The sequence below is a fragment of the Sceloporus undulatus genome, chromosome 7 (genome assembly GCF_019175285.1).
Source record: "Sceloporus undulatus isolate JIND9_A2432 ecotype Alabama chromosome 7, SceUnd_v1.1, whole genome shotgun sequence".
Lineage (NCBI taxonomy): Eukaryota > Metazoa > Chordata > Lepidosauria > Squamata > Phrynosomatidae > Sceloporus > Sceloporus undulatus.
Window position 1 is genome coordinate 45368175 of NC_056528.1, and position 23344 is coordinate 45391518.

Here is a 23344-nt window from a genome sequence, read left to right on the forward strand (position 1 = left end):
CATTATCGTGTGCTCAGCTCAGGCCATCTAAAATGTTGAGCGCTAATTGCGGGCCATTACAGCTCTTTGAGATTTTATTAAAATAATAAGCTCATTGCTAGCTAACGGTATGCAATTATGTGCTCAGAAAGACTATCATTTTGATTCTACAGTAAAATGCACCGTGCGCGGCCTCTGTACCCTGTAAATTCTCGCATGCGCTGCTCAAAAAACTATCCCCTCCTTTTCAATTATCCCGAAAATCTCACGCAGGCTGGGAGTTAACAACGACAACAACAACCCCAGCCTTTAGGAATACAGTGTGTTCAATATGGAAGCCATTGCTTAATTGAAGACAGACTGTAGTGCAGTAGTGTCTGCTAAATAATGTATACACGCTCTGAACCTTTGAACCGCGGGTTTTCTCTTTTAAAAAGCAGGATTGATTTCGGCTTTTTGTGACTGGCGAGTGTAGCGTTTGGAAAAGAGGACTCGGCTGGAGAGTTTAAATCAATATTAAAAACAAACAGCTCTTCAGCCCATGATTTTGGGCTTTCTGGTCCTACAGCTGGCAAAGATTGCTTGGCCTCATTCCCACTTACAAACAAATCGGTTTGCGCTCCGAATCGATGGATCGATTTGACAGCAGAGTGTGGTTTACACTACATTTGCCCCGATCGCATTTTATTCCTGTAAAATAATCCACTTGTGGTTCACATTCACGAATGAATTGATTCAAAATGGACTCGCTCCAGCCAGTCGAAGGGCACATTTAAATCGATTCCAGTTCGCATCTGGTTCTCACTTGCACTGTATCGATTTATCCAAAACGATGCGAAAAAATTAGTGTCAAAAATATGGGTTAAATGGGTCTAGTGCTTGGCCCCCGTCTTTGAATGGCTTCAGAGATTTGGTTCAAGTGGGAACCAGGGTCATTTGAACCAATTCAAATCAACTGGCGATCTGGGTTAAAAAGTAGTGGGAATCAGGCCCTTGTGCATCTTTATTGCAGTTGGTGACTTCTGTGCCCAGGCTTTTACAGTTGTCCCTCTACATTTGCAGTTTTGACTTTTGCAGATTTAATTATTTGCAGTTGTGATTCATATGTTCTCACTAGGAATCTCTTGGTCCTCCAGGGCAACTCTGCCAGAAGTTGACCATAGAGTTGTGCTGGAGGACCTAAAACATCCTAGAGAAAACACTTTTCTAGGCACTTGCAGGTCCTTCAGCATAATTCTGTGATCAGCTTCTGCCAAGTGTTCACCATGGAGTTGCACTGGAGGACCTGGAGATTCCTAGAAAGGTGTTCTCTTAGGTAAAAAGAATAGTGCTTTTTTATTTGCGTTTTTCCACATTCATGGGGGTCTTTCACCCCTAACACCAGCGAATGTGGAGGACCTTTGAAATAAAAGTGGGCCCTCCACGTTCGCTGGGGTTAGAGGCACAAGACCTCTGAGAAAGTGGGAAAACCGTAAATAACAAAAAAGCCATTGTTTTACCCGAGAGGACACCTCTCTAGGAATCTCCAGGTCCTCCAGTGCAACTCTATGGTCAACATTTGCCAGAAGGTGATCATGGAATCATGCTGCAAGACCTACAAATGCCTAGAGAAGTGTTTTCTCTAGGAACATCTAGGTTCACTGGAGGACTTAAAAGATTCATAGAGAGAACGTATTAATCAAAACCGCAAATAATCAAATCTGCAAAAGTCAAAGTATGTAGAGAAATCTTGTGGCGCCTTTAAGACTCACTGAAAGAAAGAAATTGGCAGCATGAGCTTTCCTAGACTTCAGTCTACTTCCTCAGATGCATTTGGTGAAGTGGAAACCATGGACAGACAGACAGACAGACAGACAGATAGACATCTTCTCCAATGGCATATACCTGTCTGTCCCTGGTTTCCATTCCGCCAAATACATCTGAGGAAGTAGACTGAATTCTAGGAAAGCTCATGCTGCCAACTTATTAATTTCAATGAGCCTCAAAGGTGCCACAAGATCTCTCTCCATACTAATTCCACAGACTAACATGGGTATATCTTTGGAATAAACAAATAAATTGCCATCCTCTGAGGCTGAGAGTGTGTGACTCGCCCCAGGGGGCTTCCATGGCCAAATTCGAACCCTGGTCTCACAAAAGCACTACACCGCAGCGGCTCATGGAGCTTCGAAAGCTTGCAACAAGTATATTGTGCGTTGTCAGGGTCAGCCAATAAAAGTATCACCGAAGGATCTTTTTCTTGTTGTGGTTGTTTTAATGATTTTAACCATATAGTCGCCATTATGTTGTAATTATTATGTCAGTGTGTTTTAAGGAGGGATTATTTTATTGTATGTTTTTTTTACTGAGGTAAACTGCCTCAATCTTGACAAAAGTGGTGGAATAGAAATAAATATTTATTATTATTAAATGGCCAACACAGCTGGCCCTGAATGGCTCTGGTGGGGTTTAAAATGCTTCTTGAGACTCTTCAAAGGCGTCAGGTTGAAAAAAGGGGCTGAGAGACACGCGTGAGGGCTAAGTAACGTGTGAACGCTCGACACGCGTCTCCCTCAGTGAGGCTTATTCCCGCAGAAGAACCCCAACGTTCCAAAGTGGCCATTCCCTCAACAGCGCGCCCCTCCCTCCTCCCTTGGACCCCAAGCGCTTCATTAGACTCTTCGCTCCTCCTCCTCCTCCTCCTGCCCCCTCCCCACCCGCGCTGTTCCTTGCATCAGCCTCTCCTTCCCCCCCAGAGAGTGGAGGGGGGCTCGAGAGGCGTGGCCAGCCACTGTCCCGGCGCTGATCTCGAGCCCCGATTGGCCGCTGTCTCCGCTGACGTCACGATCATGATGAGAATTAATGATCGGGAGGGCGCTGATTTCATTGTGTGACGCCGGGACCGAGCCAGCCGAAACCGGCTGAATCCGGCGCCCTGGGGCCCCCCGGACCAGCCCCTCCCGCCCCGCAGAGCACGGTGGGTTCCAGGAAAAGAGGGACGAGGAGGGCAGAGGGAGGGAGGGAGGGAAGGGGACAAGGGGAAGGGCGCGACTCGGCCTCTGCCTGGAGCCCCCGCCCCTCTTAGGCTCAGGGCAATAGGGTGGGGGAGGGGACGGGGAAAGGGAGGGAGCGCGCTCAGCGCCGCCGCCGCGCATGCGCACTCCCCGACTCGGCGAGAGCTGCGGCAACAGTGGCGCCCGCGCCAGTTACGATAGTCCAGGCGCGCATGCGCAGTAGGGGGGGCACGACTCTAGCCTCTGGTCCTCTCCAATGAAAGCTGAGGGGAATGATAATGATAATTAATTAGTTAATTATCATTATTATTATTTCTTACCCACTTCTCCTCATGGATTGAGGCAAGGCACATGAACAGCTCATCAGTTGAAACACATTCATGCAAACATGCACCAGTTTAATAACAATAATAATGATAAACATTTATGATCAACATCAGTTGAAATATGTTTATTGAAATAAACAGTAGTTTAAAAGGACTAATAATAGTAAATAGTGATAATGTTTACTTCTTGCCAACCTCTCCTCATGGATTGAGGCCGGGAGCAAGAGCAGATCAGTGACTGACATCACTTGGAACACGTTAATTCAAATGTGCAAAGATTGAACAGGACTAACAACAACAACACTAATTCAACAGTAGCAATCATGCTTATTTATTTCTTACCCGTTGATAAAGATGTTCAACATCTTTATCAACGGCTTAGACAAAAGAATAGAGGGCATGCTTATCAAATTTGCAGGTGACACTAAATTAGGAGGAATAGCTAATACTCCAGAGGACAGGATCAAGATTCAAAATGATCTGAATAGACTAGAAAGCTGGGCCAAAGCTAACAAAATGAACTTCAACAGGGAGAAACATAAGGTACTGCACTTAGGGCAGAAAAGTAAAATGCACAGATATAGGATGGGGGACACCTGGCTGAATGAGAGACTTATATGTGTGAAAGGGATCTGGGAGTCCAAGTAGACCATAAGTTGAACATGCGTCAACAGTGTGATGTGGCAGCTAACAAGGCCAATGTGATTTTAGACCTCATCAATAGAAGTATAGTGTCTGGATCAAGAGAAGTAATAGTGCCACTCTATTCTGCTCTGGTCAGGTCCCACCTGGAATATTGTGTCCTGTTCTGGGCGCCACAATTCAAAAAGGATGTTGAGAAACTGGAGCCATGTGTCCAAAGGAGGGCGATTAAAATGGTGAAGGGTCTGGAAACTATGCCCTATGAGGAATGACTTAGGGAGCTGGGGATGTTTAGCCTGGAGAAGAGACGGTTAACATGCAATAAGATAGCCCTGTTTAAGTACCTGAAGGGGTGCCATATTGAGGATGGAGGAAGCTTGTTTTCTGATGCTCCAGAGAATAGGATCCGGAACAATGGATGCAAGCTATTGGAAAAAAAGATTCCACCTAAACGTTAGGAAGAACTTCGTGACAGTAAGAGCTGTTCAACAGAGGAATATGCTGCCTTCATCCTGGTGGAGTCTCCTTCTTTGGAGGTTTTTAAACAGAGGCTGGATGGCCATCTGTCAGGGATGCTTTGATTGTGAGTTCCTGCATGGCATAACAGAGTTGGGCTGGGTGACCCTTGGCATCTCTTCCAACTGATTCTATGAGCTTTTGTAGGATTAAGCCTACTTCCTTAGATGCATTTGAGGATGAAAGGCTGGTTGTGGGTGTTGGATTGAAGCAGTCGGTGAACTGAAGCTTTCCTGGGGAAAACAAGTTAATTGTTACATAGTGGGTTTTTTTTGTTTTTTAAGTTACTTAAAACATTTCTATGCCACCCATCATCCTGTTTGGATTTCAGTGTAGTATGCAGTAAAAATGTATGTGTGTGTTGTTGTTGTGGTGTGTTGTGTATTTATATATACACACACACACACAAACACACCACACATAATACAGTGGAACCTCGTCATACGCGGGGGATCCGTCCGTCCTGCCGCGTTATGGCGATTTCCACCTATGCTCGAGCCCCATTGTACAATGTGGCTTGTGCACGGCGGCGCGGAGGTGCACGGGCGCAACGGCGGTGCGGGCGGCAACGGGGCGAGCGCACCCATTCAACTGAATGGGACGCACCGCCCCTCTGCCCACCGCCGCCCAGCAGCTTGAGCGCGTACGCTCACGCGCAAAAAAAGGCCGCGTATGCGGAGGCCCCACTGTACATACATACACACATTGTAATATACACATTCTGTAGACTACAACAGCAAATGTAGCATTTGTAGAGATAACTGTATCATTTGCTAAATGACGATTGACTGCTTCCTAAAATTACAAGTATGGCTTTCATAGACTTAAGTCTCTTTTCTCAGATGCATTTGGAAGGTAGTCGACTTAAGTCTACGGAAGTTCATGCTGCCGACTTCTTTCTTCCACTTAGGTCCAAGATACACACTGCAGAAATAATCCACTTTCAGTGCTAATGAAACCTGGGAATTGCAGTTTAGTCTGGCACCAGAGCTCTCTGACAGAGAAGGCAAAATAACTCACAAAACCAGGATTCACTGGCATTAAAGCAGTCTCAAACTGGATTATTCATGCCGTGTGTTTTGGACCCAAGAACCCGAATTAAGGAACAGAAGGTGCCCTGTTGAAATCTTTCTCTGCCTTGAACTAAGCAGTTGACCTTAGGCTTACTATTCTCTCTCAGCCTCAGTCCACAAACACCACAGCCTCCAGTATGGGAATAAAAGTAAAGGAGTGCATGTTGTGGTTGTCATATTGATTGCAAAGCAGTGGTGCGGACTGCTTTGAATGTGAAAGCCCCGAATAAATGTTAATGTTTTTAACACTTCCATATGTTTTTCAAGGACTGCCCGCATAATGCATGACAGTCATTGAACCTTGAGCGGTCCAAGGCATGGATAATCAATTGATAGATTTGCTTGGTTTGCTAAAGCATTTACAGATATGTACTTTATCTGAAAATAAATCTGATTTATAGTTTTTAGGCAAATTCCTTTTTGGAAGTTAAGGCTTGATAGTAGTAAATAGTCCCCCCCCCCAGTTGTTTAGTGTAGTATTTCAGCTTGCTATCTAGACTACGTTGAAAGGTCCTGCCTTACTTGGTTTAACAAAAGTTCTCATAGGAGTTTATCACACGCCGTTGCACAAAACCCACCATTAAAGTGGTCACAAAGAAGCATCAACGCACATCTTTTTACTTTCAGGATTTCGGCGGCAGTGCATTTCCGATATCTTTTTCTTTGCACTATTGCGTGCGATAATCATCCTCACAATTACTCGCCATTTTCGCTTTGTTTGCGGGGTGCTTGAAATGCGCTTTAATTTCTCTTTATGCCAGAATTAACCCCATATTGACCGACTCATACCATTTGTGGGGAAATGCTCCTGTGGGTAAATCCAATATATTTGCTAGACAAGGATGAATATAACCAGCAGAAATTTCTAGTATCAGCGGTATCTTATAGTTCATGGTAAGTTCTGTTGGGACGGACAATCACACTCCCCTTGCGATATCTCTCAGTTTGACCCTGCCATTTAGCGTGATTGTCATTTTCTTATAGGAACACAATCAGTGTGTTGGTTTCTGAGGAGCTACACTAAATTCACCATCTGTGATGCCTCCTAGTCTTAAACCTGTTGCTTCAACACTGGAGCATTATCTGCTCTGCAGTAGGGTTCCTCAGTATCAGGTTTGATATGTTAGGTCAGATGTTCTTAAGTTGGTATACAGATTACCAGTTAAATCAAGAACTTTGGCATTGATGTCGGATAAGATTTGTGCCCTGGGCATCTTAATCAGGAAAAGCCTTCCCAGTTTGAAGTCGAAGGCTTTCATGGCCAGCATCCATAGTTTTTTGTGGGGTCTTCAGGCTGTGTGTCCATGTTCTAGAAGAGTTTATTCCTGACATTTCGCCATCATCTGTGGATGGCATCTTCGGAGAAAGGCTTAGAGATGCCAGCCACAGATGTTGGCGAAACGTCAGGAATAAGCTCTTCTAGAACATGGACACATAGCCCAAAAAGCCCACAAAAAAGTTTATTTGTGCTAGCAAAAATGTAGGGAGACTGACAATTTTGTAGCCAGTATGTAAAGAATTTGCATTAAATGCAGTTAAAATCATAGTTCTGTAATGGCAGCCTCTACAATAGTAGAGTAAAACCAGCCACTCGTTTGCCAGACAAACAAATAAAGCACTTGTTTAAGCTTTTGTGCACTAGAAAATCTGCATTATTACATCTGGGGTCGGACTTGATATCCCTTGAGATCTCTTCCAATTCTGATTCTATGAACTAAGCTATTCAGGTAAACTACCTACCTGTGTAAGTTATTTAGATGATTCAACAAACTGTTTTGAAAAGGAGAAGCATGCATAGCATTTTGAAGATCTGTAGTATGTACAACTTTGCATATCACAGAGGTTCTTTTATAGATAGATAGATAGGAGCTGTAAGGATTATTTGCAAAGGATATCTCTTTGCATAGAAATTCAAATCCTCGGCATAATTTGTAGACCAACATTCAGTCTGATAAGCTGTAACTTGCAAGATATATTGAAGATAAAATCCTGCTAGCGATCTTGCGAAGCCTTTGTAAGTGAGCATTTTTGCTATTGATTTTCCCCACTCCTTTTGTTTACTTGCTATAGTTGGAAGTCTCAGTAATGAGTGTCCACTTCATATACAGGTATTGACTTCTCCGTCAACACTGATGCGTTTCTCGATTTTTTAAAAATGGAGTCAAGTATCTCTGAGACCCAGGTTGATAATACGAACCGGTTCATGGAGGAAGATAGGAATTTACAAGTTATAAGTAATTTGTTATGTTTAAAGTTTATACAGTAAATATAGGATGATGCTGTGCTCACTTTAGGTACTAGGGAAATAAACATATTACACAAAGTAGCATGGAAGCAGCCGCAGACAGGACAGCGTCCATGATGCTCAAATTGACTTTACTGTGAGAGTAAATTCATTCAAATAAATATGTCTAATTTTGCCAATCACTTTGATCTTTCAAAGTTAACCTTTTTGCAACCTTAATTAGAAATGTGTAGCTCAGCATGCTAATAACCATCATCACTATAAACACGGTTGTTCTTATCAGGTTATTTTAAGCCGTGGTATAATGTCAGAAAATGTAATTCCCTTTTAAAATGGTATTTCATAATTTAACACAGTTGTTCCCAAATGTTTTGGACTCGAGATCTGTTGGCCAAACTGCTTGGGGATTCTGGGAGTTGAAGTCCAAAACATCTGGAAACTGAAAGTTCGGGAATCACAACACATGGCAGGGAACCTTTCCCCAGCCTCAGTCATATCATGATATCTTTGAGCTTAAGCCTAATTGAAACTGCTGGGTAGCGGACATAAATCAGTGGCGGAGCATCCACTTTGCATGCAGTCCTTGGCAGTTCCATGTTTAAAGGATCATCTAATGGAGCATGCTTGCCAACATTTCGGAGAGGAAAACTGGGACATATGGCCAAGCATATCAATGTGATCAAAATAGCAGAAGTCAGTGTATGAGTGGTAGAAGTAGATATAAGTGAGTGAGGGTTTGAGTAAGTGGTTGAAGATAATGTTGGAGAGATGGAGAAAGGGAAGGATGAGTATGAATAGAAGGTAGGATGTATAGAAGTGAGGGGATGATGAGGTGTATAGTAGAGTTAAGAGGATCTTAGTGGAAGAGAAAGGAAGGACAGAGGAAAGGAAGGAGGGAATAAAAGAAGGATGAAGTCTGGTCATGGGATGGGTTTTAAATGGGATGGCTATTGTGATTTTATTGTGGTTTTAATGTTTGTAATTTCAAATTGTTTTTAGCTGATGTTTTAATTGTTTTATGGCAATACGTTTTTAGAATTGTTATTGTGAGCCGCCTTGGGTCCCTTCGGGGAGAAAGGTGGCATAGATGGCATAGAAATTAAATAAATAAATAAGTATGAAAATAGGATAGACGTTTTGAGGAGGAATTTTTCCTCCCAATAAGTTAGTTTGATAAATGTGAAGTAGTTCCTGTTTGACAGCAGTCAGTATAATCATTATGATTTTATTATAATCATTTTAATTGTGGTTAGGCTATAGCTGTAGGTAAGATATATATGTATATATATGGTTATGATTTTGTAGGCTTTCTGTGCTGTTTTAGATGTTTAATTTTGTTTTGTTTACTTGTTTATTTGGTGTGTTGTCTATTTGTATTTGTCGTTTATTCTAAATAAAGATTATATAAAAATACAGTGGACCCTTGTTATACGCTGGGGTTTGGTTCCAAGGTCCCCAGTGTATAACAAAATGCTCAAGTCCCATTAAATATAATGACATAGCAAAATGGTGTCCCTCATAAAAAATGGAAAATCAAGGTTTGATATTTGAAATGTAAACATTTTCAAACCGTGGATGCTTGAAACTGTGTATAAAAAATCTGTGTATAAGAAGGGTTGACTGTATAGCAAATGTTATTAATGAGGAATAAGACACAAGGTAGAAGAGGATGCAGCAGTTTGCTTTTGCCTGAGCATACTGGGAAGAACAAGATTCCAACCCTCCTCTTCCTCCTTGTTGGGTTAATTGAGTACAAACTACTTTGAACTCAAAGATATAGCCGTGTTAGTCTGTAGAATCAGTATGTAGAGAGATCTTGTAGCACCTTTGAGATTAACTGAAAGACGTTGGCAGCATGAGCTTTCGTAGACTAAAGTCTATGAAAGCTTATGCTGCCAACGTCTGTCAGTTAATCTTAAAGGTGCTACAAGATCATTCTACATACTTTGAACTCAGTGTGCAGCAACTGAAGTAAGATGAAGAAAAAAGTGGAAAGGGGATGAGGACAGAGAAACTGCAACACTCTAAAGACAGTTGAAAAAGCGGGACAACAGAAGATTAGTGGAGACTATCCCTGCCAAATTGGGACATTTGGAGGATGTGATACAGCAGTTCCCAAACTTTGTCCCCTGGATGTTGGACTAAAACTTCCATTCTGGTGGAGGCTTCTGAGAAGTGAAGCCCAACAATCGCTGGGAAAGATCTCTGCATAAAATCCTGGAGAGCCACCAGGAGTCAAAGTGGACAGTATTAGGAGCTTATTACGTGGAATTTAAAACCGTCTCAAGTGTCCTGGGCTGGAGCCAGGATGGAGGCAGGGATTATTGCAGGCTAAATCACTGCCTAATCGCTGCCCGCCATCAGCCTGGATCCAACCCACGCTTCGCCAGCACTTTTTTGAAATCGGAAGCTTTCTGGCTTCGAAAAAGTGATGGCAGGCAGGGATTTAGCATGCCACAATCCCTGCTTCCATCCCGCATCTCAACTGCAGCCCGGGATGTTTGAGACTGTTTTAAAGTTCATGTGATAAGCTCCTTAGACTACTAGATGGATTAACTTGACCTACCAGTAGTATAAAGCAACTTATATTTTGAGTAAACAGCATGCATGTTGAATCATGTTAGCTTTAGAAGATTTGTGTTTATTTCTGAATATATAAGGGCTGACTATGACATTTGAGTGTTCAATGGCTACATATGTGTGGGGTTTCTTTTTCTCACCTTACTACTAAATAATGGTGTGTTTAGGTAAGGATAACTTTAATATGATCTATATATCATAACTGTTCTATGGGGAAGAATAGGGGGCCACATTAGCCCTCCTTGGCAACATGGAGCATGGCACCTGTTCCCACAAATCCAAAGTAAATTTGGCCCTCAAACCTCATCAGCAAAATATTGGTGATTATTTATAATGCCCTTTTCGCCAAGATATAGACGTACAGCAGATTGGTTTAGTTCTAGAAATGGCATGCCAGTATCATTCAGGTACTGGGAAGCTGAATATAGGGCCATCCTACTACTGGATAAGTCAATGTAAATAAGGAGCAGAGATCTGCACTTGAGGATAGCATTCTCTATGGTCATTTAAAAAAAATAGACTTGTGGTAAAGAACCATTTTCCTGTAAAGAGATACATTTTCTTTGGAATAATCTGTTGAGGGCTATATGTTGGTTGTGCATAGGACTGAATCTAATGGTGGGCTACCAGAAGCATTGCTCTTTCCAGAGATCTGAACTGATCACTTTAGGAAGGCTTTTGAAATTAGACCAAGGATTGCAGGATGCCCACTCTTAGGTGGATGTAAAGAGGAACAGCTTTAGTTCAGTGATGAAGCACAACCTTTATAAGCAAAATTCCTCTGTTTCAATCCCTGTCATGTCCAAGTAAGACCATGAAAGCCCTCCAGTCATAAGGTCCTGGACAGACCCCTGGTATAGGCATTACTGAACTAGATGGACTGGTGGTCTGGTGTCTTATGAGGCAGGTTCCTATTTTTCCAGATCCTTCAATCAGAATGAAACCTCAGAGCTCACTGATAGTAGACTGAATTTGCCATCTTTTTTCAACCTTGATCTCTAGACGTTTTGGACTTCCATCAGCATTAGCCATTATGGCTGACGGTCATGGTTTATGGAAGTTGTAGTCCAAAGTATTTGAGGTCCCAAGATTGGGAAAGGCTGAAATAAGCTGTACCTAAACATTGTGGCATTTTTCCTGAATTATATTACAGTTTCTTTACTGCTGTGTCTGTGACAGAGGATGGGTCTCCTTCCTCCATTGTTAACTATTCTGTGAGCAGTCATACCATTGAGATCCAAGACCTCTGTATCTGTAAAGCCCTGCTTGGTGTTTCGTTTCTCAATCACTGTTCTGCATTTGATGGAGAAGAGACAAAATTCATTTCTGAGTTTTTATATATATACAGTATATATTTCTGTCAACAGACATCTCAGTTATGTTCAAAGCTCTGTAGTTCTTTCATGTGCAGACTAAGCTGATCGATGAATCAAAAACAGCTTTTTCTTTTTCTTTTTTGTTTTTAGTCCACTGTAGTTTCCTATTTGTTTGGATAAATGAGTGCTGTTTTCTTTAAAAGTCTTAAAATATTCACATTTTCAGAGTATCTTCTTTTATTTTTAGATGAATCTGCGTTCTGTATTTACTGCAGAACAACAAAGGATATTGCAGCGTTATTATGAAAATGGAATGACAAATCAGAGTAAAAATTGCTTTCAGCTCATATTACAGTGTGCACAAGAAACTAAGCTGGACTTCAGTGTAGTCAGGGTAAGTACTGAGGTCTTCCATGGTCAAATTTACATAAAGTGTTTTCTTATTTATCTGCAGGGCATGGGGCTATTAAGAAACCAAAAGCTTCATTGCCAGATCAAACTTCTTCTTTTTCCCTCTTTCTGTTGACAGCTCTTTGTAGTCTTCTCTGTTGTTTGAGATGGTGCCTTGAAGTGCTTTCATCTTGTCCAAGCGACATGAGCCTCTAACATCTGAAGTTAGTGCTTTTGTCGAAAATCTGGCTTTTGTGTGTTTGGAAAATTTGCTGTCATCTTCCTAGTCCTGGTGTTTGATACTTTTTTAAAGCTAGGTTTCTGTGAAGTACATAAGGGACGTTGACCCTATTACATTTTCCATGTACTGTATTACATTTATCTTCAGTACAAATCTACAAATTTAAACTATAAATACCAAAGTTGTGTCTTTGCGACCACCTGTGTCACACAGGTACTTTTGACTGGCAGCCGTAATCCCTGCTTGGTAGCTGATTTGGATTGGGATTTTAGAAGGGAAAAGGGGGATAGTGATGGTGATAGGAACAAGACCCATACACACACATACACACACCTGCTCCTGGCATGTAAAAAAATTAATTCACTAAATTAGTACCGGTAACTAATTTAGCTAGTTAATTTTAGTTATCAAATTAGTAACTCATTTGATTTTTCTCCTTAACATGGGTTGAGTCCATAGATTTCCTAATTAATGCTGAAGTTAAACACATGCAAACGAATTGATTTCAGCTGCATGAATTCATGGCGAGGGCCATCTCTGCCAGAGAGCAGCAAAAGCAGGAGGGTCCCAAGAGAAGAGGGAGTCCGAATGGAGGGAAGGCATCACATGGCTCTGAGCTGGCTGGCTTGTTCTAATCTGCCTAGGGCTAATTTTAGAAAATGGTGAAGCCTTGCCTGGAAGTGTCTGGATGGGGAGGGGGATCATTTGTTTGCTCAGCAGGAGGCCCTTTAGGGTTGAAGACTGATGTCTCCCTCCTGCCCTGTTGTCCTGCATGGAAGTTGATGGGAGTCTTCCTGGGTGGCAAGCAGAGAGGGGCTGTGAGTTTTCAGATCTCCTCTTAACTCTTCTTGATTTTATTTTCTGGTTTCCTATAGTTTTATTTAGAGTGAATTTCAGTGAGTCCCTTTGTTCTCCTTCTCTATGTTTATTGCTCACAAAATGCCAGGCACTTGCCTAATGACCCGAAACATTTCCCTCAAACCTCCCTGTCCTCTGCATTCCCTTCTTTCTTGGTTATTCCCTCTCTACCCACCCTCTTCTATTTTCCATTCATCCCCTGCTTCATTGCATCTCACTTTGAGGGGTTTGACAAGATTGGAGCTATTATTTTTGGAACTAAAAGGTCCAGCTAGCTTAACCCATGCCCTCTCCCATGAGGAAAGCCTCACTATTTTCACTGAGACTTACCAGTACTCCCAACTAAGTGTATACAGTATAAGTTTCTGCATCTGTTTCCAATAAGCCCATTTTTCTTGTGTGAAAAAGCATTAGGGCTTGGGCCTTGGAGGACTAGCAACCCCAAGTTGTCACAGTGGATGTTTTGGGTGGCTTTAATTATCATTCATTCACAAGTCTTGGAGCTGCTTTCATTCCTTCCTGTACTTCTCCTACAAACATGTCACATGTGTCATGTGAAATACAGACAGCAAAATGCATGACTGCAGTTGCTAGTGAGGAGAGAGAAGGCAGAAATTCTCAACACCCCCTTTGCCTCAGTCTTCTCCCTAAAGGGAAACCTTGTTGGATCTGGTGCAGATAGAACAAACGATGCAGTAAGGAGATTGCAGTCCAGAATAGGTAAAGACAAAGGACAGGAATATTTAGCTATTCTAAATCAATGCAGGTCTCCAGGCTTCTAAGGATACTAAAGGAACTGTGCGTGCATATGCTCCAGCGTACACATGTATGTATGTGTTTACATACATACACCCACATATACATTCATGACTGAACTCTGTGTGCTTTGTATGTATACAAGAGAAAGTGTGAAAAGCATCCCATAGTGATTCTGAGCACAATACCAAGTGTTATTGCTACATAAGAGTTAATGCAGATTGCAAAATTGTGATTAAGTAGGTGGCATTAGTAGGTATATGTCAATTATGGAAAGAACAACCAATTTTCTGGATTGCTGTGCTAGATTATTGTGATTCGTTGGATTTCTATAAATATATGAGAGGAAATTTTACAGTTATGAAACCAACAATTTGCCATTTTCAAAGATCTTTCTGTGTGGTTAAAGTTTACTGATAGAAACTGCCTTCTAAATTTCATCCTATTACTGTACTGTATATACTCATGTATAAGTCAACAAACTTTAGTCAAAAAACAACCCCAGAAACCTGGCTTGACCATGGTTCAGTTAATCAGTTCCAGTTACATATAATTTTAAAGGGTTGAAAGAGTGTTTCTGGGGCTGGAGAGAAGGGCCAACAGAACAAAGGGGCTGAGGTGGAGTGAGAAGGTAGGGGTATGTAGGAGGAAGGTGGGGGGACTTACCACAATGAGCACACACTCTCGAGTCCCAAGGAGATGACACCATGGAGGTTAGAGAGGTAGGAAGAGTGGCACGCATTTGTGACATGCATGCAAATACAAACATGCCAAGGGAGAAAAGGGTTTGGCAGGAGAAGGCTCTGCTATCGAGATGCGCCAGAAAGAGCTGCTGAGTGGGACAGGGGATTTTGCAGAGAAGAACAAACCTGAGAGTGAGGGAAACAACAATATCCATTGGGAGATGGGGATTCTTAATCTTCTGCCGGCAGTGCTGGCTCCTTCAACTCTGGGGCCTGGATAGCAGCAGCAGCAACAACAAACAGGAAGAGCAACCCAAGCAATAGCAATAGCAAGTACATTTCTATACCACTTATCAGTGAACTAGCACTCCCTAAGCGGTTTACCATGTTGGGGCCAGTTACCCCCAACAAGCTACTCATTTTACCAACCTACGAAAGGATGGAAGGCTGAGTGGACCTTGGAGCCCTGCCTGGGATTGAACTCACAGCCTTGTGGCTGCAGTATTGGCATTTATCCACTGCGCCGCCACTGTGCGTCCATAGCAACATGGAGGCAGGAGCAACACTATGGGGCCTTGCATTTTTGGTGTGGGTCTTGTTGCTCCTTAGGTGGAGTGTGCACCTTTCTCTTTCTCTCATGTGTATGTGTTGACTCAAAATTATATATTATACACAAGCAGAACCTATTAATGTGGTCAGAAGTGTGGACCGTGCGTCAAATGTTGTGTTAGGTTACCTTGTGAAGATAGTAGGTATATTCCTGCATGGTGGTACCATAACTCTGCTGTACTTGTAATATATGAGATTCACTCACTATGCAGATCAACCCAGTACATGAAAAATCTCCAGTTCGTCTCCATATAGTGTTGTAAAATGTCTGTTTATGTGAAAACTCTGCAGGGTTCTTCAGTTGCTGAAGGGCTCTAATATATTTTCTTTCATATTTTGAAAATAGTCCCCTAGAAATTGGGCTTTCGATTCTTGTGTGTGCAATTACTTCTTAAGAAAATCTATTGTGTTATACTTTCCATTGCAAGATCAAAGATTTCTTCTTGTTGTGTGTCTTCAAGTCATTTCCAACTTACGGAGACCCTAAGATGAATCTATCACAGGGGTTTCAGGGTAAGATTTGTTAAAAGGGGACTTTCCTTTGAGGTTGATAGATTGTGACTTGCCCAATATAACCTAGTAGGTATCTATGGCTGAGGGAGAATTCAGTCCCTAGTCTCCAGAGTAGTAGTCCAACACTAAAGCCACTACATTAGAAAGCTTTAGAAATACATAGAAATCTGGCTTTCTAGGAGTTTACAAGTGTGCTTGTGAATGCTATCCCATCACTCTTATTTATTTCCTTCTGCTAGTGGGAACAACTATACAAACCAGAAGACCTTTGTCCAAATTGTTTTTGTCCAGATTGGGATTGCTAGCCTCTTCTTCTCCTGATAAGTCTGAATCATAAAACAGAGTTTGTTCACCACACTTGTAAATATCAAGATCCTGGTTTGGACATACTGCTAAACCAGGTATGAGTAGGAGACAGGCAATGGGTTATATGCTACCTCTTCATCATATTCCAACCATACTATTCCCAAATATATAATATAATACAGTGGGCCCTTGGTATCCATTTGATTTGGTTCCAGGATCCCCTTCCCCCCGCCATGGATATCAAAGTTGTAGATGCTCAAGTCCCATTAAATACAGTGGTGTAGTAAAATTGCATCCCATATATATATATATATACACACACACACACACACACACACACACGTATATAGCAAAATTAAAGTTTGTATTTTGGAATCAATATGTTTTTTTTGGAATATTTTCAAGCCATGGATATTTGAATTTGTGGATATGGGGGGGGGGACTGTAAAGCTAACAGTAGCAAACTGAAAGTTTGCTATTATTTGCAAGTTATTTGTCGTGTCTATAAATAACAAAATAGATACTACAAGTAACAAAATGCAAAATAAAAAGTATACTCCGACTCTCTTCTCTACAGATACCTTTTACCCTCAGTTTCAACCTCTTTCTATCTTACCTACCGGTATTAATCATCTATAAGTTGTTTTAACTGATAAAACCAACAATGGTCAAATCAGTGTAGTATTTTTTAAAGTCCATTAACAATTTCCGTTCTTTCCAAAGCCTTGCTAGTGAATTGTCTTTGATCAAAAGAGACAACTTGTCCAACTAGTCTTCTTTTGTAGAAATTAAATCATTTTTCCATTTCGGATAATATAATATCCTTGCCATGCATGGCCACCATATATTGAACTACTCTTCCATGTCTTCCCTCCAGTTGTTCATCCACCATTCTCAGCAAAAAAAGTTGATATTTCAATTGAATATTAATATTTTTTTCATTAATGTGTATTTGAGTTCAGTACCTTTTAGCTTTTTCGCATGTGCTTTATGCTTTGCATTCTGACAGCCAATGCGCTGGTCAGAGAACTTAAGAAGTGACAGTGAGGAAGTAGATTAGAGGGGTCTAATGTGACCCATCCCATACTACGAATTTGACCACCCTTTCATTAAATAAACCATGGATAGAAATTTCTGGGTATATTTAGCTGCTCTTGCTGACAGGAAGAGCAAGTAAGACTGTTCAGACAGTGTGGATTTGCATGCTTGCTCATTCTCTGCATGCTTAAATCTAAAGAACTCTGACTTGATGTATCTAAAGTTAAAATCCAATAGTTTATTGAACTGCTTGTGTAGGTAGATTGTTTTGTGTTGAGTTAAAAAAAAACTTGGGAAGTAATAAGGTTTCATAATGTGAAGCTACTAAAATTCAAAAACAGCTTCTGTTTTCTGTGTGAATATTCTTTGCATATTCAAAAAGGATTTTTTTAAAACAATTTGAATATTTAAAAATATGTATCAGGTAATGTAAGCTATGTTTATAATGAACCTATGTGAAGGCTTAATTATAATAATTTGTTTTATTTTTATTTATATACCGCTATTCCAAAGATCATAGCGGTGAACAGCAAGTAAGCTAATGAGCAAGTAAGCTAATTTGCCCCCAACAGTCTGGGTACTCATTTTAGCGACCTCGGAAGGATGCAAGCCTGAGTCAAGCTTGGGCCCTTTTGCTGGTCTTGAACTCGCAACCTTGTGGTTTTGAGTGAATGGCTGCAGTACAGGCATTTAACCACTGCGCCACCAGGGCTCCTGGTGGCACTTATTCATATGAGATATTAAATTACTAAAAACTTCAAAGATCTAGCTGTGTTGGTTGGTAGAATCAGTATGTAGAAAGATTGTGTAGCACCTTTGAGACTAACCGAAAGAAAGGAGTTGGCAGCATGAGCTTTTCTAGACTTCAGTCTGCTTCCTCAGATGCTGTAGACCTAAGTCTATTTAAGCTCATGCTGCCAACCTCTTTCTTTCAGTTAGTCTCAAAGGTGCTACAAGATCTCTGCATACAAAAAAATTAAAGTTATTTTAAAATTCTTAAAGCAAAACAAAACATCAGCTGCCTAGCTATCCATTCTTATCTTGATGAGCCAACTAGCCAGTAGTCTGCTTTCTTGCAACTTTAATAGATCTGTAATGCATAGCTGGAGATTTTCACAGTGTGGATTTATACCTTAGTAGGTCTTCTTATCTGTGCATCAGTGTGCTGTTAAACATATAGCCACTGAAGGTGGTTAAGAATTTGGCTGTGCTACTCCATGGAGAATTCAAGGGCTAGGGCCCAGAGGGTCCATGACGTGGAGCTCAAAAGTTTCCCCGTCTTTTTCTTAGAAGGATAAGATAAAGAGATAAAGCCCTCGTAGGGGGAGAGGGGAAATAACTGGTTGGATCATGCTCTCAGATGGCTTGTTTATGTTTGGAACATGGAATGAATGAACAGAACAGCAGCTGGAAGGCTATAAGGGGGATTACATTGTAGAATTAGGTTTCAAAGGCATAGCCGTGTTTGTCTGGACAATCATTAGGCAAAGGCGTTTTGAAGCACCTTTGATACTAAATTGAAAGATAGACATTGGTAGCATGAGCGTTCGTAGGCTTGAACATACTTCCTCAGATGCATTTGGTGGAGTAGATAGCAGTCTCTGTGTGAAAATGTCCGTAGGAATGCAAAACTTTGTGGTTGTGGAGATGAGGTGACAGTTTTAATGGTGGTTGTTGGGGGACAAGGCAAAGGTGTTGCCTAAGGCCCAGGTTAGTAGATAACTTACTTATGTGTCTTACTTACCTGTCTGTTCAGTCATTGTACCATAGAGACTCTTTTGTGACTCTTTGGTCTGAGTTGAATTAATTTGGATTTGAGCCTTCTTTGCTGACAAATGCTTTTGTGTCCACAGACCTGGGTTGGCAACAAACGAAGGAAGATGAGCAGCAAGAATGTTGTGGACTCTGGAGGAACTCCATCGGGGACTGTTGCCAGCACACTGACGATGCCTCCAGAAGTGGCAGTCCGAAACGTGGTGAGCATTGCTCGCTCCCAGAGCCAACAGTCGTCTTGGACATCCTCCAACAACGATGTCATAGTAACTGGTATATACAATCCAGCCACTTCAGCCGGCAGACTGATGTCTACGAAGCAGACCAACGCACTGATGAATGATATGCATAAAAACTCCCTTCCAAGACCTCCTAGCAAAAGCGACCCCGAATTTCAGCGGCAGCACATTGCAGTCGCACGGCAATCCCCCCACTGTAAAAACGCTTCACTGTTCTTGGGAGAAAAAACAATAATCCTATCGAGACAAACGAGTGTGTTGAATTCCGCGAACTCCATTTATAATCACACTAAGAAAAGCTACGGTGGTTCTTCAGTTCAGACTGCAGAGTTGGTTTTACCTCAGAAGCCTGTGTTGTGCCACAGACCATGCCGAGTGGAGCAGATGGGGTGCCAAAGGTTGCAGAAACCAGAGCATCCAATCCTTGCCTCTCGCATGCCATCTGGGCAAAGGGCTAACATTAGAGATCCTTCCTGCAGCACACACAACTTGGAAATCCGAGAGGTGTTTTCCTTGGCCGTTACAGATCAGCCTCAGAGAATCCTGGGAGGAAACAGACAGAAGTCATTGCCCAATTCAGGAGAAAGCAATTGTTTGTCAATTGCCATGGAAACTGGGGATGTGGACGATGAATACGCTAGAGAAGAAGAGTTGGCATCGATGGGTGCACAGATACAGAATTACTCCAGGCTAAGTGGTACATCCCTCAGAGTCGAGAATCCAGGCGCAGGTCTGTCTGGGTCAGGCAGAAGTGTCAGCTGCAGTTCACACATGGTGAATGCCAGGGACTTGCATGACAATATCCTATATCATAATAGAGACTATCGCTTGCCTCCACGGACCTCCTTACATACAACGTCCAGCACACTGTATAGCAGTTCTTACCCCTCAAGAAGTAACCTTTCTTCTCATTTTGCAGCATCCAATCAACTAAGGTTATCTCAAAACCAAAATAATTACCAGGTAATTGATGTTTTTCCTAGTTTTAACCCTGAGATTTTGAGGGTGTTCTCTTTCTCTTTTTGTAGAAAGATCTTGTAGCACCTTTGAGACTAACTAAAAGAAAGCAGCTGGCAGCATGAGCTTTCGTAGACTAAAGTCTGCTTCCTCAGATGCATGTGGTCATTTGATCTTTTTGTTATTTTAATAAAACAGGAGTTCCAGCTGGTTAATGTCAGTGGAATGAGCTGAGAGTGTATCATATATTTCTTGCGGAGAAAGTATTTTGTGCTGAATGACTGTATGTTCTTTACTTGGGCACACTCTTTCCCAGTCTTGTAGTGGAGTAGATGCAGAGCTAGGAATGCTACTGAGTTCTTCTAAAATTTTAATTATCTTTTGCCCCAAAGGTGCAACAGCTAACCTTTTTCTCCTTTACTGATAATATGGCCTAAAAGCCTCTACCCCTGAACCAGGAAGGAAGCACTTATGTGCCTTTGTTGGTTTGTGATCCCTCTGTCTTGGAAGTGGTACCAGCCTATACTTTAACCTCTTACTGATGTAGTGAAGCAAGACCAATGTTGGTCCAAAACACACTGCAGAAATAATCCAGTTTGAGACCTCTTTAACTGCCCCGGCTCAATGCTAGGGAATTCTTGAAATTGTAGTTTATCGTGGCACCAGAGCTCTCTGACAGAGAAGGCTAAATGTCTCACAAAACTACATCTCCCAGAATTCCTTAGTATTGATCCAGGACAGTTAAAGCAGTCTCAGGCTCGATTATTTCTGCAGTGTGTTTTGGACCTTAGTTTATGTGGGCTGGTTGGTATTGATGCAGCAACCTGAAATACAGCATGGAAAGAGTCGATCCCCTTCGCCTGCATCTGCTGTTTGAAGACTAAAAATTGTGGATGCTTGTCCCTAGGATATAGACATACATAAGAGAAGCCAATCACACTTTTCAGTTGCAGAAATCATTCTAATTTAATAGAGGGTTTTTTGTTGTTGTTTTTTTTAACAACAGGCCTTCGTGATCTAAGTGTGTGTTTCTATGTGGTTGCCTCCTCTCTTTTTGGAATCCTTCTTGTTAATTTGCATTTAACAGTGTAGTTTAGACCTCTTTGGGTGATAAAATGGTAAAAACCTGTGGGGTGTGTTTTGTGAAAAAGGTTGATAGGGCAATTATGGGTTATTTTCTCATTTTGAAAACCAGAACAATTGTGATCTTTTGTTTGATTATGAAAAGCCATTGGTGGTAAAAAGAGCTCGTTTTATCTTGACAACTTTAATGTAACTAAATTTGATTACAGGGGACTAAATTGCTAATGGATTTCATTGCATACAAACATTTTCATCAAAAATTGTATTGTATGATATTCACCAGTGCAATGTTGGTAGCTATTAGCATGTTGTTTTCTTTGGGGATGCAAAGAGGCCCTGAAGTATAGAACTTTTGACAGAATTATTGAGTGCAAAATGGGGTTCTAGCTATGAAAAATAGGAAACTAACTTCAGAAAACAAGCCACATTCTTCTGGATATCACATCTCTACATTATATTGTAAGCAGGGCTGCAGACCTGCCAGCTCCACGAAAGCATGGCTTGGAAGCATTCAAGCTATTTGCCATTTTGGAAATGAGACTCAGATGGCAACCATTTTTCTGAAAGATGTCTTCTACCCAACCTTGTGCAAAATGTTATCTTTCAGAAAAATGTTTTATCAGTGAACCCACTGTCTGTGTATCTTTTTCAGGGTGTCTATAGCAGAAGGTCTAGCAAACTATTCCCAAACTATGTCCACATTTCCAAGAAGGAATTACTATTCACTTAAGATGGATTATTATTTCCAAACCTGTTTAGGATAGAATTTCCAGATCAACCTAATTATCAGACAGACAAATTCTTTGGTACACGCAAGGAATGAAACACTTCTTGCAGTTTATCAGCAGTATATGGTACTGCCCTTTAACCAGATGTAGCTGTCATGGCTAAGAGCTACTGATAGATATGTTCTGTATGTGGTCATTGCCATGTGTTTTTTCAGCAGTAAATTCCATTAATTAATTATGCCATTGTAATTATTAGAAAGCACACCACATAGAGTTTTGAGGGGTTTCCCCCCTGAAATTGTATGTAATAATGGCTGCATTTGGAGGAAATAGTAAAATGTGTGCAGGTTAAGAAGAGTTAATGTGTGAAGCTTCACATCAGCTTGTGTGTTTGTTCATGCATGTACTAGTTATCTTAGTGTGTTAAAAATGTTATCTTAATGTATTATGATACGTGTTGGCCCATAATGAAACCTTTAAAGAGCATTTTCCCCATTGGGTTGGTTCAGACAAAGCAGCTTTGGTCAGATTAAACCATAATTTGCTGGACTATGTATTCTTTTGCTGTCTCATTTCCATGCACTTTTATGTTCAACAAAATGTTCATTTTTATTAAAGGTTCTTTCTAATCTATTGTATGAAGCCAGTACCAGATCCTGTTTCATATCTTGATTTGGAGGAAACATTTCACCTAGTCTGATTTCATAATAAACTGGTTTAAGAAATTTAGGAAGCTTTGCTGAAACCAGCTTTCATGAGGACAGTGGTGAAGAGAGATAGTATGGACACACTGGTATTCCCAGGTCCAATAAACCATGATGTATTGGCCATGGTTTATTATAACTGAACCAGACAATTTAGAGGGAAGAAGTATTTATATTAATGCTCTTAAAGGTAAGAGTCACAGGCACAATTTTTATATTTAAGCATATTCATCAAGTGAATTTATAGTGCTCAAATTTGGTATAATCTGTATATTTACCTATGCTATTGCTATTGCTATTGACACGTGTGGATGTGCCTGCCTGGTAATATTCACTTTCCTTCCACAGATTTCAGGAAACCTCACTGTGCCTTGGATTACGGGGTGTTCCCGAAAAAGAGCAGTAAGTATTCATGAAAGCTGCAAGCGGACCAAAAAGAGACTTACACTGTATTTTTAAAATTACACCTTTTCAGCAATTATGATTAGGAGCGGTATAGGGCTTTGGTTTGAAATGAAATCCTTTTTCCTCCTTGCTTCCTCAGGGACATTCACTTTGCAAAGTGCAGAGATGATACTGTTGGATAAGTTTACCCAAAGGTAGAAGTATTCATTGTCTTTCCAACCAAATTTGCATATTTTCTTCCCTCTTTCATTAGAAATTCTGATTTCAGTTAGTCTTAAAACAAGCCCTCCCTTCAGCCACCATCTTGGGGGGAGAGAGGCAGGCAAGCTCCAACTGCCTGCCTGTATGAAGACAAGCCCTCCCTTCAGCCACCATCTTGGGGGGAGAGAGG

The 23344-nt window shown here is 41.3% G+C and overlaps 1 protein-coding gene across 6 annotated transcripts in view; it reads left to right on the forward strand.

The window, feature by feature from the left end:
• The first annotated feature begins 2796 nt into the window (after window positions 1-2796).
• The window catches only part of HDX (highly divergent homeobox), a 40795-nt gene continuing 20247 nt past the window's right edge, over window positions 2797-23344 (forward strand). Inside the window, exons 1-4 of one of the 6 annotated variants that reach the window (XM_042479400.1) lie at window positions 2797-2935; window positions 11918-12064; window positions 18918-20039; window positions 22897-22950. In XM_042479400.1, the coding sequence (XP_042335334.1) occupies window positions 11918-12064; window positions 18918-20039; window positions 22897-22950 (1323 nt within the window). In that variant the 5' untranslated portion in view covers window positions 2797-2935. Of the gene's footprint in view, window positions 2936-6406; window positions 6424-11917; window positions 12065-13032; window positions 13120-18917; window positions 20040-22896; window positions 22951-23344 lie in introns of those variants that run through there. The other 5 variants (XM_042479404.1, XM_042479401.1, XM_042479398.1 and 2 more) reach the window with 5 other exon arrangements.